Below are 11,403 nucleotides of genomic sequence, written 5' to 3' on the forward strand. Positions count from 1 at the left end.
CTGCCTGGCTTGCTTTATTTGACAAAGTATAATGCACAAATTCACCTCTTGATTACTGTATATCATTATTATATAAACCCCCCTGGGCCCACAACCAAATTCAAACCATGTAAAAACCACAGAAATATGTTGTCTATATGTAATCCACTACTCCACCTAAACCCTTCCATTTTCACAATCTTTCCTGAGTATACAACCAGACCTGCCACATAAAGGCTTATGTATATAATTACTATCATTATCTCTAAAGTGCTCATTCATACAGTAGCCTAACGTCCCTATCCATGAGTAAAATATCAATATCAGATTTGCAGTAAATATACTTAAGTAATAAGCTTGATACACTATATGAATAAACACACTCTTATTAAAATTCAACCAATTTAATAATAATCTGGATCAAGCCACCAAGTTCTTAAAGAACTCCAGCACAGAGAGAGGAACAAAGAAATAAACACATATAAACGCAGCAGTTTGGCAGTTCTGGAAGCAGAATGGGCCACATCAGGTCCGGATTCCGCAGACAGAGAAACACACATGAGCACATCGCTCTCAAACACTGCAGGTTGTTCACCAGCCAAGAGCTGTGAAACAACAGCACGGCTCCGTTGGTAAATAAAAAGGAAAAGTTACGTTGCGTTCTCTGGCGGACCTGGATCAGCTGTTAGCTGTAAACAAACCACAGGGCTAATGCTAACGTTGCTACATGGCTGTGTTTTAATGACCGGGTCTGTTTGTTTTGGAGAGGAGACGACCTCGGAGGTAATTCAGCTCCCGGCAGAACCCTGTCAGGGCTCTGAAGTGGACCCAGAACAACTCTCATCAGCTGTTAGCTGTAATGTTAAACACTAGCAGGACTAAAGTTACGGTGCGGCTGTGTTAAAACTATAATTTAGCACAACATCACTGCGCTGTAATAACGTTATGCTTTATAAAATGTCACATAATTAACAAAATAGCTATATAATGTCAGTCCAGTGTTACCTGACAGCCGACCTGCCTCTCATTCTCTGGCGCTGGCAGTAACTCAGCCTGCAGAATGAACGAAAGACTGAGGAGGACCCATGTGAGCGTTGAACCAGTGGTTCATTCCTGCTCCACAGTAGGAGCTGTCACGAGACAAATGAACGGAACTAACAGGAAATACTATACTTGTTTGTTTCCTAAGATCTCTGTAGAGCTGTTTTACCACCACCCTCAGTTGGTTTAATGTTGCATTGCATTGTGGGAGAATAGTGTGCATCAACAGTACATGCAGAAACTGTCCAAATTTAGTATGCACAATGTGTGGTTTGAGTAAACTTGATTTTGTCCCTTTTCCTGCGTGAACATACTACACGCTAAAAACCTGCAGAGAATTAGTGTGTAGTTGGATGGATTTGTGACACTTCTACTTCTTATTTAACTCTGAATAGAGGAAGTGGCATCTGACATTATGCATGTGTCACGTCCTGTCCCTCACCAAGCTCCTGATTCAGCAGATCTCTCTGTTTTAATGTTTTTCCCATGTTGTCTCTTTAAGAAATTCTACAGTATCAGTAAATGTCACACTGAAAATAAAACAAAGCAAAACAGTGGATGTTTTCTGGTTAAATACAGAATGTTCTGAGGAAGAGAGACCAGAGCCAGGCGGAGTACGAGGGCCGCCTAGAAGCAGCCATATTGCGCAAACAGGAGGACAGAACGCCAGTAAGCCTCCTTCCTTCCTCTCATCTGAATCTGAAGCTCCTTTCACACATGGAGGCCTTAAAATTGCTGTGTTCACTGTTGCCATTTCCGGGATTGTCTGTAGTTTCCCAGAGTTCACTTCTAGATTTTAGGCTTCTTAGTTGGATATCTGTTAATCCTAAGAAAGACTCTCAGATTTTTGAGAGAATAAAATTGTTTTCTGTCACTTTGTCAAATCTCTCTAATATAGCCCTCTCCTCCAAAACACCCGCACCACCCAGACTCCTGTGGTAGTAGCCCTGCAACCTGTAGTCTTGTATTTATGTCCCCTGAAGGCCCCTGTAGCTGTAGTTTTCTGTCTCACCATAGATGCCGGTGGAGGTAGAGAAATGCCAGGACAAAGTGGAGTGTTTCAACGCTGACTTGAAGGCAGACTGGGAGCGCTGGCAGAGCAACAAGAGACAAGACTTCAAACAGCTTCTCACCAGCATGGCCGACAAAAACATCAACCACTACGAAAAGGTACGCCAGCTGCTGGAAAGCACTCTGCAATGACTTTGAAAACACTGTGAAAGGACTTGGAATAGTTAGAACAGAAACATTATCGGAATTGTTTTAGGATTCATCTCTATAAACAGATATCTGCATATGAATGCAGAATCTGTAGGCAAGGGACAAGATTTTGGAATCGGAGGTGTTCTGGTTTGTAGTCTTACTACTAACCAGTCATGTTTGAGCGGGCTTTAGTTGCTTGCAGGGAAACAGTCTGTGTGGAGAGCAATAGAGGTGGAACGCTTGGCCAGAGTGCAAAAATGGAACCCATCGGTTGTCGTCTGACTAGCGAACTAGCGAACGTCTCAGGTCGCCCATCTTTTTTTCTTATCGTCCGATGATAGCCGATGGGTTCCGTGACTGCTAATCAGACCATATACAATGACCAGCGCACCATAGAGGAAGTCTTTGCAGTTACAGTTACTCTCCCTCTGTCGCTCCCTCTTTCCATTTCACCTAATTTATTTTTTTTGTTTTGCCTCCGCCGACTGTCTTCATCCATCTCCACCCTCTGCAGTGCCAGGCAGCGTGGGAGTCACTCATAACTCTCCTCCAGGACAAACAGACTGAGGACAAAACAAGCGAGACGAACTGAAACACCTCCTCGTGTCTCCCTGTCTATGACACTCTCTCATGCCAAGGAAAAGGACTAACCGGGGCAGCAGACTTGAACTGCTGGACTTCGCCCCAGTTCTCCCATGAGATGATTGTACGGAGAGGAGTCGTCTCTCTCAGAGATCTGACCTGTGAAGGAGGTAACAAATGTTGCATTCAAGGACAGCGGAAAAAAAGAGGAGAGACCTAAGTATGTACAGACATTTTTTTTGTTTTGTCATTGTTCCTATGGACTTTTTCTACTGCATATTTCCAATTAACAGTAATTTGCCAATGCAGCTTGTGTTTATTCAACCAAGGCCTGAGAAGGCCGTGTTTTCTGTCTCTTCACACTTTCTGTCATCGCTCCATGTTCACATTTAGCCAAATGAAGGAGAACTCTTTAGCATTCCAGGATACAGATACAGAAGTATATTTTGTGTCAGGTGTGTATTCAGAGCAACCCCAAGATCCCCCCCCGTCAGGTTGTAAAAGCCTCTGAAAATGTAACACTAAAACTCTTCACTGAAACAAGAGTCATCTCTTTCCTCTCTTAAAGGCATCATATTAGCTGTAAGTATAATTGTGTACTTTAATTTAAAGGACCATACGCGTTATTGAAGCTAAGCACAGATCCAGACAGCAGATTTGGTTATAAGTTATGTGCAGCGTAGCAGCACCACCTGGTGGTTAACCTGCTAAGCGTTTTCGTTCTTGTGAAACTAGTTGCTTGTTGGTTTCTCTTAATGTCACTTTACAATGGACATTTATACCTACTATAGGGATTTCACCTCTCTCCTTCAAGTGAAGGCTTTCACTCAGTTGGGGATGCTAAAGGGAACTCCAGGCAGATTTCCTCAATGAGAAACACACAACATTTCAAAGGAAATGGAAGGGGAAGACTTCTGTAACTTAACAAACGAAAACAATCAGGTCTCAACTTTTTGTGGTGAACTTTTAAGTTACTTTTTCTTGCATTAATCTGCCTCAGTGACACTCATAGAGCATTTCTTAAAGAAACAAACACTGTATTGGGAACATGCGGCATTATCTAAAAATGTGTCTTCTTTTTAGAAGAGTAAGGCTCAAAGGCTGGACATGACCTGAAATAACCTTTTTATAGAAAAGAGTTTGGCGCTGTCTGCTTAACATCAACGGCGCGGGCCTACACAGGTCTTCTGGTCAGAACCAGATGTAGCAAAAACTACATTTTGAGTGAAATACCCTTTACTTTAAAAGCTAAGTCACTTGTTTTAAGTGAACCATTTAGCTTGAGACTAAGTGACTCAGTAATGTGGAAATTGTTTGCAGTTTAGTTCTGTTATACCCCTCTGACTGAGCAGTTTGCTCAGCTTTGACTCATGGGAAATATTTTTAAGAAGGTGTTGTAGCACTGCAGTACGTAAGACCAACAGCATTTTTGCGTCACACTTGTTTCCTTTTGTGTTCCTTCTTTGGCTCAAGTTGTTCCTAATGTGGCCTTGGGAAAGGGAAAATCCAGTCTGAGACACTCTGTTACACGTCAACGCATCATTTTTGCTGAACCCACTTGATTTACTGACTTCAGACCTTTCCCAAAATGGCATTCAACCACAGAAGATAAATGCAGCTTGCTGAGAGTTTAGCGTTATTCCTTTATTTCCTCTCCGGGCTACTTTGAATATCCTCAGCTGTACTGCTTGCTCACTACACTCAGCATAAAGTAGCGAAACAATGAACCAATGATGACCAGGGCAGACTCAGTCAGGGACTTCTTCTTCAGAACCACATTTACAAAGTAGTGATTTTAATTTTTGTTTGTTTGTGGCATGGATCCCACAGTGTTGTAGCCTCATGAAGAGTAAAAAAAAAAAATTTTCTCCAACAAATGAAGTAATAATTTCTGTTTGAGTTTCTTCAGTGTCATTTTATTTACTGGCAGATTTTCAGAAATATGGTGCTGATTTGACTTTTTGTGGTCTGCTCCTAGAACCTTTGTTAAAAACTGAGAAATCTGCTGTGTTTAAGGCCCTTGTCCTGTCTTTTAGGCTGATTTCACTGAGCCTTCCCTCAGACAGTGTAGCCAAATGCGAGTGTAGAAAGAAGAAAAGACTGCGATGAGAGGAAGTGACTGTGGCTGCTTTTAGTACTTAGTTCTCTTTTTATTTTTACTTCATCTTTTCCTCTCAAGCTTTTAAAAGCACGAAGCAGCTTCTTGTTACTACCAGAAGTAAGCGAGGTGACACGCTGAAATCTTATTTTGGTCATTTTGAATGCAGCCAGCAGGATGGATGTGAGAGGGTCCAGTGTCGGGGCAGCTGCAGCCTACAGATGACAAATGCACTGATGCTAAATTATTATATTTGTACTGAAATATTAAAGTCCACTTAGGTTCCAGAGTCAAAACAAAGCTTCTGTTTCTTTCACATATACTGTAGAGTTTTCGACATCTTTTTTATGTTAATTGTCACAACTTACATGAACATACGCCACAATTAAAGATATTTCAAAAAATGATTTGTTCACCTCTCACAGACTGAGTCATTGTTATTCACTTGGCAACAGTAGGATTTCAGGAAAGGTAATGCATCACTACTAAGCAAAGTTAAAGGTGACCTGTAGAGTTTTTGACCACTAGTAGCCATATGGAGAAGTGTTTATGTGAGCGGGTCCACAAATTAGTTTTGTTATTTTGTTTTTTAAATTAGTTTGTTTACAGGCAAACCACAGCATACCCTTTTTAAAACTGGATTGTTTTACAAGACTGTAAAGTTTTTGGTTTCCAAATCTGTTAACCATTTCATAGTAGCACTCTGGACTGGGGAACACCAGATATTAGAAATGAGACTGCAAGTTATTGTAAGAATTTGTAATTTGAAGAACCAAGAAATAGGAAATGTAGCAGGAGATCCGTGTTGGGTTTCCATTGAGTATAGATTACAATTACACAGTTTATAAGGGATTTATGGATTTGTACAAAGAATGTAAATCTTGCATTGCTAAAATGTGAGTAATGAAACGTTTTATTTTTATTTTTGATGCTCATTGGGATCCTAACAATAGTTATCAATTACTTCTTCTTACTCATAGTCATTGTAAAATCCCTGACCGGATGCCTGCTCATTTATTTTTGCACTATAGGCCTACATAGTTCCACCCCCTGGCAGACATATCTGCTGAGAAACAAAATCAACAAAAACATTTGCTTTCTTTCACTTGCCAAAAATTACAAATGGTCTGGTGTTGAGGTTGGTTGGGACATATATTTATTGTCTCATTCTGGAAAAGAGGGGAGAGTCAGGGGAGACGGGATTTTAGTTTGTCTACAATGTACAAATCAAATGTTTCCAAGCCAAATTTCCCCGTCTTTTCCTCCTGTCTTCTTCCTGCAGATACACACATGAAGAGAAAATCTGATTTGCATCACAGGACAAACCTGATCAATCAAACCTGTATGAAAGGTTAAGAGTCAGATGACTTATGAACGTGTGAATCTAGCTTCAGTCTTTTTTGTATTTCTGCCCCCCAGTGTGTACTGTTTACGTTCAGAGTTTTTATTGTACATTTGGATGTTAATAACCTCTTGTTGGAATTCTAAATAAGCTTGTATATTGATGCTGTTTTGATCTTTACCTCAAATGATTTTTGTTTTTGGATATATTGGACCAATAATAAAGAGGAGGAATGCATTTGATGTCGTCTGCTCAGGTCTCATTTGTTTTTTAATAGTAATTATGATAAAAATGCTTAAAGTAATAATGTTCTTAAAAGGGTGAACTGGTTTAGATACATGTTAAATGTTTTAAAAACTTTAAGTTACAAAATGTAAGTTATTTCATAATATATTGTATACAGTTAGTCATTACAAGCCTCCAAACAAACCTCAAAGATGTTTATTTAAAAAAAACAAAAAAACACCAACAAACTGTACCTACCTAAAAGTGCAATAATAAATGTAATATATAAATTAAAAATAATGCCAGCTGTACTTTCTTCCCTTCAGATCGGTACCATGAATAACAAGGAACTTGCAGGGATCTTGTTTTAAATGCATAATTACTGTAGATATAAATGAACTATTATATCTAGCTGGTAGTTCAGTTTTCAGGTTTTTGGGTTTTTTTTACAATATGGTGATAATTTCATGCACAGTGAATATGGCTGTCAACCACAAAAACACACAAGCTAAAATTCAAACAATATGTCAGACTATCAAACCATAAAAACTACCTTTCACATTGGTTACTGTGGTTTAAAGTGTTTTACAATCAAATGCAAAATGAACTGATCACACATACTATAAAAAAATAAAGAAATAATAAATATGATCAAATGCATGTGCGTAAACATGTAAGGACATTTAAAAAATATATAAAAAATACAAATGATAAAAACACCAATATCAACAACAAAATTTCCTTAACCAATACAGCCTTTCCTGACCTGGAGCATGTAACTTTTGTTGCACTCCAAAAAACGTAACGTGCATCTATTTTTATTTTAATCTATTTACAAAGCGTTTTTATTTTCTAAAGGCAACAGTTGGTATGACTTATTTTGGCCACACTCTCACTACTAGTCAGTCAAATCTACAATTCAGCAACAAAGTCTACGGACGACTCACTGTTGGTGTGCACTTCAGAAAAAAAAGAAAAAAGCCAAAGTACATATTCCCAGTAAAAAAGTTATGTCACTTATAACATATCAGCAGATTGTTACTGGAAATTTATATTGTCAAACTTTATATTTCTTTATCAGCCCAGTCGCAGCAAAGTGTCAATCAGAATGGTATCAAATATTTGCTAATTACAGCTAAAAAACTGTATTTGATCCACTTTAAGCCAGTTCACAACAGGAACCATGTTTAAATAGGTGAAGTCAGTCATTTTTAGTCCGTTCTCCTTCTTTAGGTGGAGCTCACAAGGGACTTTTGACGTCAGACAAATCCACATTATCTTGAAATCACATTTGCTTTGTTATGACTTTCACTGGGTGATGAAATCCCTTGGTTGATGATGTTTGCTTGCATCTCTGTCAACAGTTCAACAATTTAAAAGTCTTTGTCAAACTGGGTTGTGATATCTTCATGCAATCCTCTCCGTGCATGCACACGTCTGCACGGGCATTAGAGGATTTCTGTTTTTTTTAATAGAAAACGCTGACACAAACGTAAGAACCTGCCCGAGGCCTGTAGGAACTCCTGTTTATAGTTTTAATATTAAAGGAAGTGAGATTTAAGACACCGTTCTTCTTTTGCCCATTTCAAGTCTCAGTTCCCGTCCTCACTCCTCTATAAATCACTGCTGGTGGTGCCGGTGCCATCAGTCTACCGGAATCCTCTCGTACTGTCGCCTCTGAGGTGATCTACAGCCGACGATACTGGAGGGAGGAGAGAGGAAATATTCTTGAGAAGATGTGTGTCTTTTAGTCTGTTTTTCATTCAAGGTTGCACATCATATCAACACTGGATGTAGACAATGTAGAGACAATAGCTGTTTTCCCACACAATGATTTTATCTTAATAGGGTATAGATCAGATTTATTGTTTATTTGTATACCCAGCTTTTTAAAAAGTAGCAGATTGGTTTAAACTGAAACCTAGATTTTTAGGTCCCCATGCACCCAAAATGTGTTGTGTTCTCCTTTCCCCAAGATGACACTGATCACTGTTTTAAACAAAAAAATAATAATTTACAAGTACAAATGTAACTAAAAGAAAGAAAAATAAGCCCCCCCTCCCCTTTCCAGCCTTTATGCTAAGCTAAGCTAATCAACACTCTTATCTAATTCTTGCCAGTAAAGCCAGTGTGTGTGTGTTCCAGAAAATGTTCAACAATCTTTTTAAGTAGATAACAATTAAGAAAGACAGAAAGAACTTGTCTTAACCACGTGGTCAAACTACAAAGTGCTTACATAGTAAATGGTGTTAAAAATAGATTATTTGGTTGAAAAATAAATATTAGCCATAATCGATATAGATCAATTGTTATCAATGCCAGCAACATTGTATCGTCCACATCCTACCTGATGGGTATCATTCCCAGGACTGTAAAGATGCTGGAGAGCGTGAAGACGAAGCCTGGGAACCAGTCCAAAGTTCTCTGATAGATCTTAGTAAAGGCAGGGATGTATGCCAGACCGGCAAACTTCAGAGCCAACTGCAGGCAGGTGAGAGTGGTGCCTGGTGGGAAGGAGGACAGATAGGTCAAGGGAAAGAGATGTAAATAAGGTTCATAGTGGAAACATGTAAATTCTACTTTGGGATAAGCTAATCTCAGAGATTCTTTTAACGGAATAGTTTGACATTTTTGGGAAATACACATTCACTTTTGTGCAAAGAGTGAGATAACAATATTGATGCGACTCTCACACCTTTACGGTAGGGTCTATACCTGTCTCTACAAAAGTTGGGTTATTTTCCAAAATGCAATAAAAACAATAAATCTGAGATTTGTTAATGAACATGAACCTTTATTTAACCGACAAAAGTACAAAGAAAAATATTTTCAATAGTTTCACTGACCAGCATAATTGTATTTTATAAATGTAAACAATGTTAAAAATGTTATGCCTGTTTTATTGCATTTTGGGAAATATCCCAACTTTTCTGGAAATGGGGTTTGTAAGACGCTAGTGCCAGCAGCCTGCTAGCTTAGCTCAGCATAAAGGTTGGAACCCGGGGAAACAGCTAGTCTGGCTCTGTCCCAAGGTAACAAAATCCTCCACATTCCGTGCATTTGTGTGTGCATGTGTGGAGAGCAAAAGAGGTGGGTGTTTGTGTTGCACTGACTTCACTTCTCAAACAGACATCATGCCAAAACAAACACAAACTGGAAAATCCTGACAATGAATAACCCTGCTTCTCTAATTGCCTGTAAACCAAACCTGTGTGTGTGTGTGTGTGTGTGTGTGTGTGTGTGTGTGTGTGAGAGAGAGAGAGAAAGAGAGATGAAGCATGACACTCTAACCTCTTTATGATGAGTCATATTTTTGGTATAAACCAGTCTGACTGCAGCTGATCAGAAACTGAAGAACTGAAGAATGCTTGATCTTGATCTATTGCAAAATCTATAAATAATTAACTCAGAGGTGCCTAAACTTTCCCACTTTGAGATCCAAAAACAACAAACACACTGTAGCCTACAATAGGCTAGTGTGACTGTATTGAAATAAAGTGTTTAGCATGTTTGCTAGCCTCGCACTGATACCTTTGTGCTTATTCAGGAGTCACATGTCAACCGACCCCAAAAGGGGCAGTAAGCCATGTCGCACAAGAAACATCACAGATTGGTAAAGAGCAGTGTCAGAGGATCAAAGAGTTTTTTCTTTCTGACCTGCCCACGACATTCAGACCGCACACTCAACTTTCAGGAAATCTCATGTTGTCATTCCTCTTCCACAACTTCCTCCTGTACTCACTCAAACATACTGTGATCGTGCACTTCTGTCTGATCTTTGACACTATCCGCATTATACTAGTACAATATTTGATATGTCAGTTCCAACAACAACAACGCAACAGTTTTAGTGTATAAAACAATGAAGCCACTTGTCACTGATTGAAATGAGTTTTCATTTATGTTTTAAAGGGAAAAAAGAAATGTTTTTAATATATATTTTCATTTTATAATTCTCTACTGTGACTTTATTTTTTGCATACAGCACTAATTTGACAGATTTAAAGGATGAGTTCACCCAAATCTGCTGGGAATGTATTTCTTTGGAGCTAACTGAACCTTTTAAAATTTAAACCTTTTTGCAACAGGTTTTAATAGCAACTCCAAGTTGTAAAGCCACACATATGCTGTCCCACATACTGTCCATATTTATTTCTAAGAATATTTATTTCTTACTTATAGTGAAATGAATATGTTGAAACAATCAGTAGCATGTGTTTGCCCCCCCCCCCCACACACACACACACACACACACAGAGCTTGGATACTCACCACATGAGGATGCAGGAACCTGCTGTGAGAGCAGAGATCTGATAGTTGGCATCGGGATGAGCGCAAACAGGTTGAGCGAGCGAGCTGCGGAGAAATGAACGCTCATTAATATATTTCCGCTCAATTCCTACACAATGTCCTTGTGTATACCCCACCACTGCCACGCAGTCACCATTTCCTCTCTGTAGCAGGGTGTGTGTCAGGTGACACATTACAAAATATCAATGTCCATTTAGTTTCCATCTCCTACTCCTAGCTTTAAAACAAGACTATTCTTTTCCATGTGCTGTTGTGCGCTGTGTGTCTGCTAGCTTTTTCCTTCTGCGAAGGAAAGGATGTGTTTTACATTTCTGTTTAGTTTGGAATTAACAGAGGAAGAAGTGAGTACTTAGCATGTGAGGCACGAGCTGAGCACTAAAAGATGAACCATGTTAAAAAAGATTGATGTTTCATGAGCAGCATGTGGAACCTTCTGTTCCACAACATTGTAAATGGATCAACTTTGGGTTTTGGACTGTTAGTCAGACAAAACAACCAATTTGAAGACTCTGAGAAAGTGTGATGGGCTTCTTTTAACTACTTTTTATCTTTTTTTTTTTTTTTTTACATTTAGGGCGTTCTGCGATGGACTGGCAACCTGTCCAGGGTGTACCCTGCCTTT

General features: G+C 39.1%; 2 protein-coding genes across 4 annotated transcripts in view; one reads left to right on the forward strand and one right to left on the reverse strand.

The window, feature by feature from the left end:
- The window catches only part of snx30 (sorting nexin family member 30), a 20,630-nt gene extending 9,250 nt beyond the window's left edge, over positions 1 to 11,380 (forward strand). For 2 of the 3 annotated variants that reach the window (XM_046065999.1, XM_046066000.1), the window contains exons 7-9: positions 1,600 to 1,689; positions 2,038 to 2,190; positions 2,738 to 6,487. In XM_046065999.1, coding sequence (XP_045921955.1) covers positions 1,600 to 1,689; positions 2,038 to 2,190; positions 2,738 to 2,815 — 321 coding nt within the window. In that variant the 3' untranslated portion in view covers positions 2,816 to 6,487. Of the gene's footprint in view, positions 1 to 1,599; positions 1,690 to 2,037; positions 2,191 to 2,737; positions 6,488 to 11,355 lie in introns of those variants that run through there. The other variant, XR_006827729.1, reaches the window with a different exon arrangement.
- The window catches only part of LOC123981306 (thymic stromal cotransporter homolog), a 12,170-nt gene continuing 6,803 nt past the window's right edge, over positions 6,037 to 11,403 (reverse strand). Inside the window, exons 6-7 of the mRNA XM_046066008.1 lie at positions 8,818 to 8,974; positions 6,037 to 8,172 (exon numbers count right to left, since the gene is read on the reverse strand). Of these exons, the coding sequence (XP_045921964.1) occupies positions 8,115 to 8,172; positions 8,818 to 8,974 (215 nt within the window). The 3' untranslated portion in view covers positions 6,037 to 8,114. The remainder of the gene's footprint in view (positions 8,173 to 8,817; positions 8,975 to 11,403) is intronic.

Source organism: Micropterus dolomieu, linkage group LG13, assembly GCF_021292245.1.
Source record: "Micropterus dolomieu isolate WLL.071019.BEF.003 ecotype Adirondacks linkage group LG13, ASM2129224v1, whole genome shotgun sequence".
Lineage (NCBI taxonomy): Eukaryota > Metazoa > Chordata > Actinopteri > Centrarchiformes > Centrarchidae > Micropterus > Micropterus dolomieu.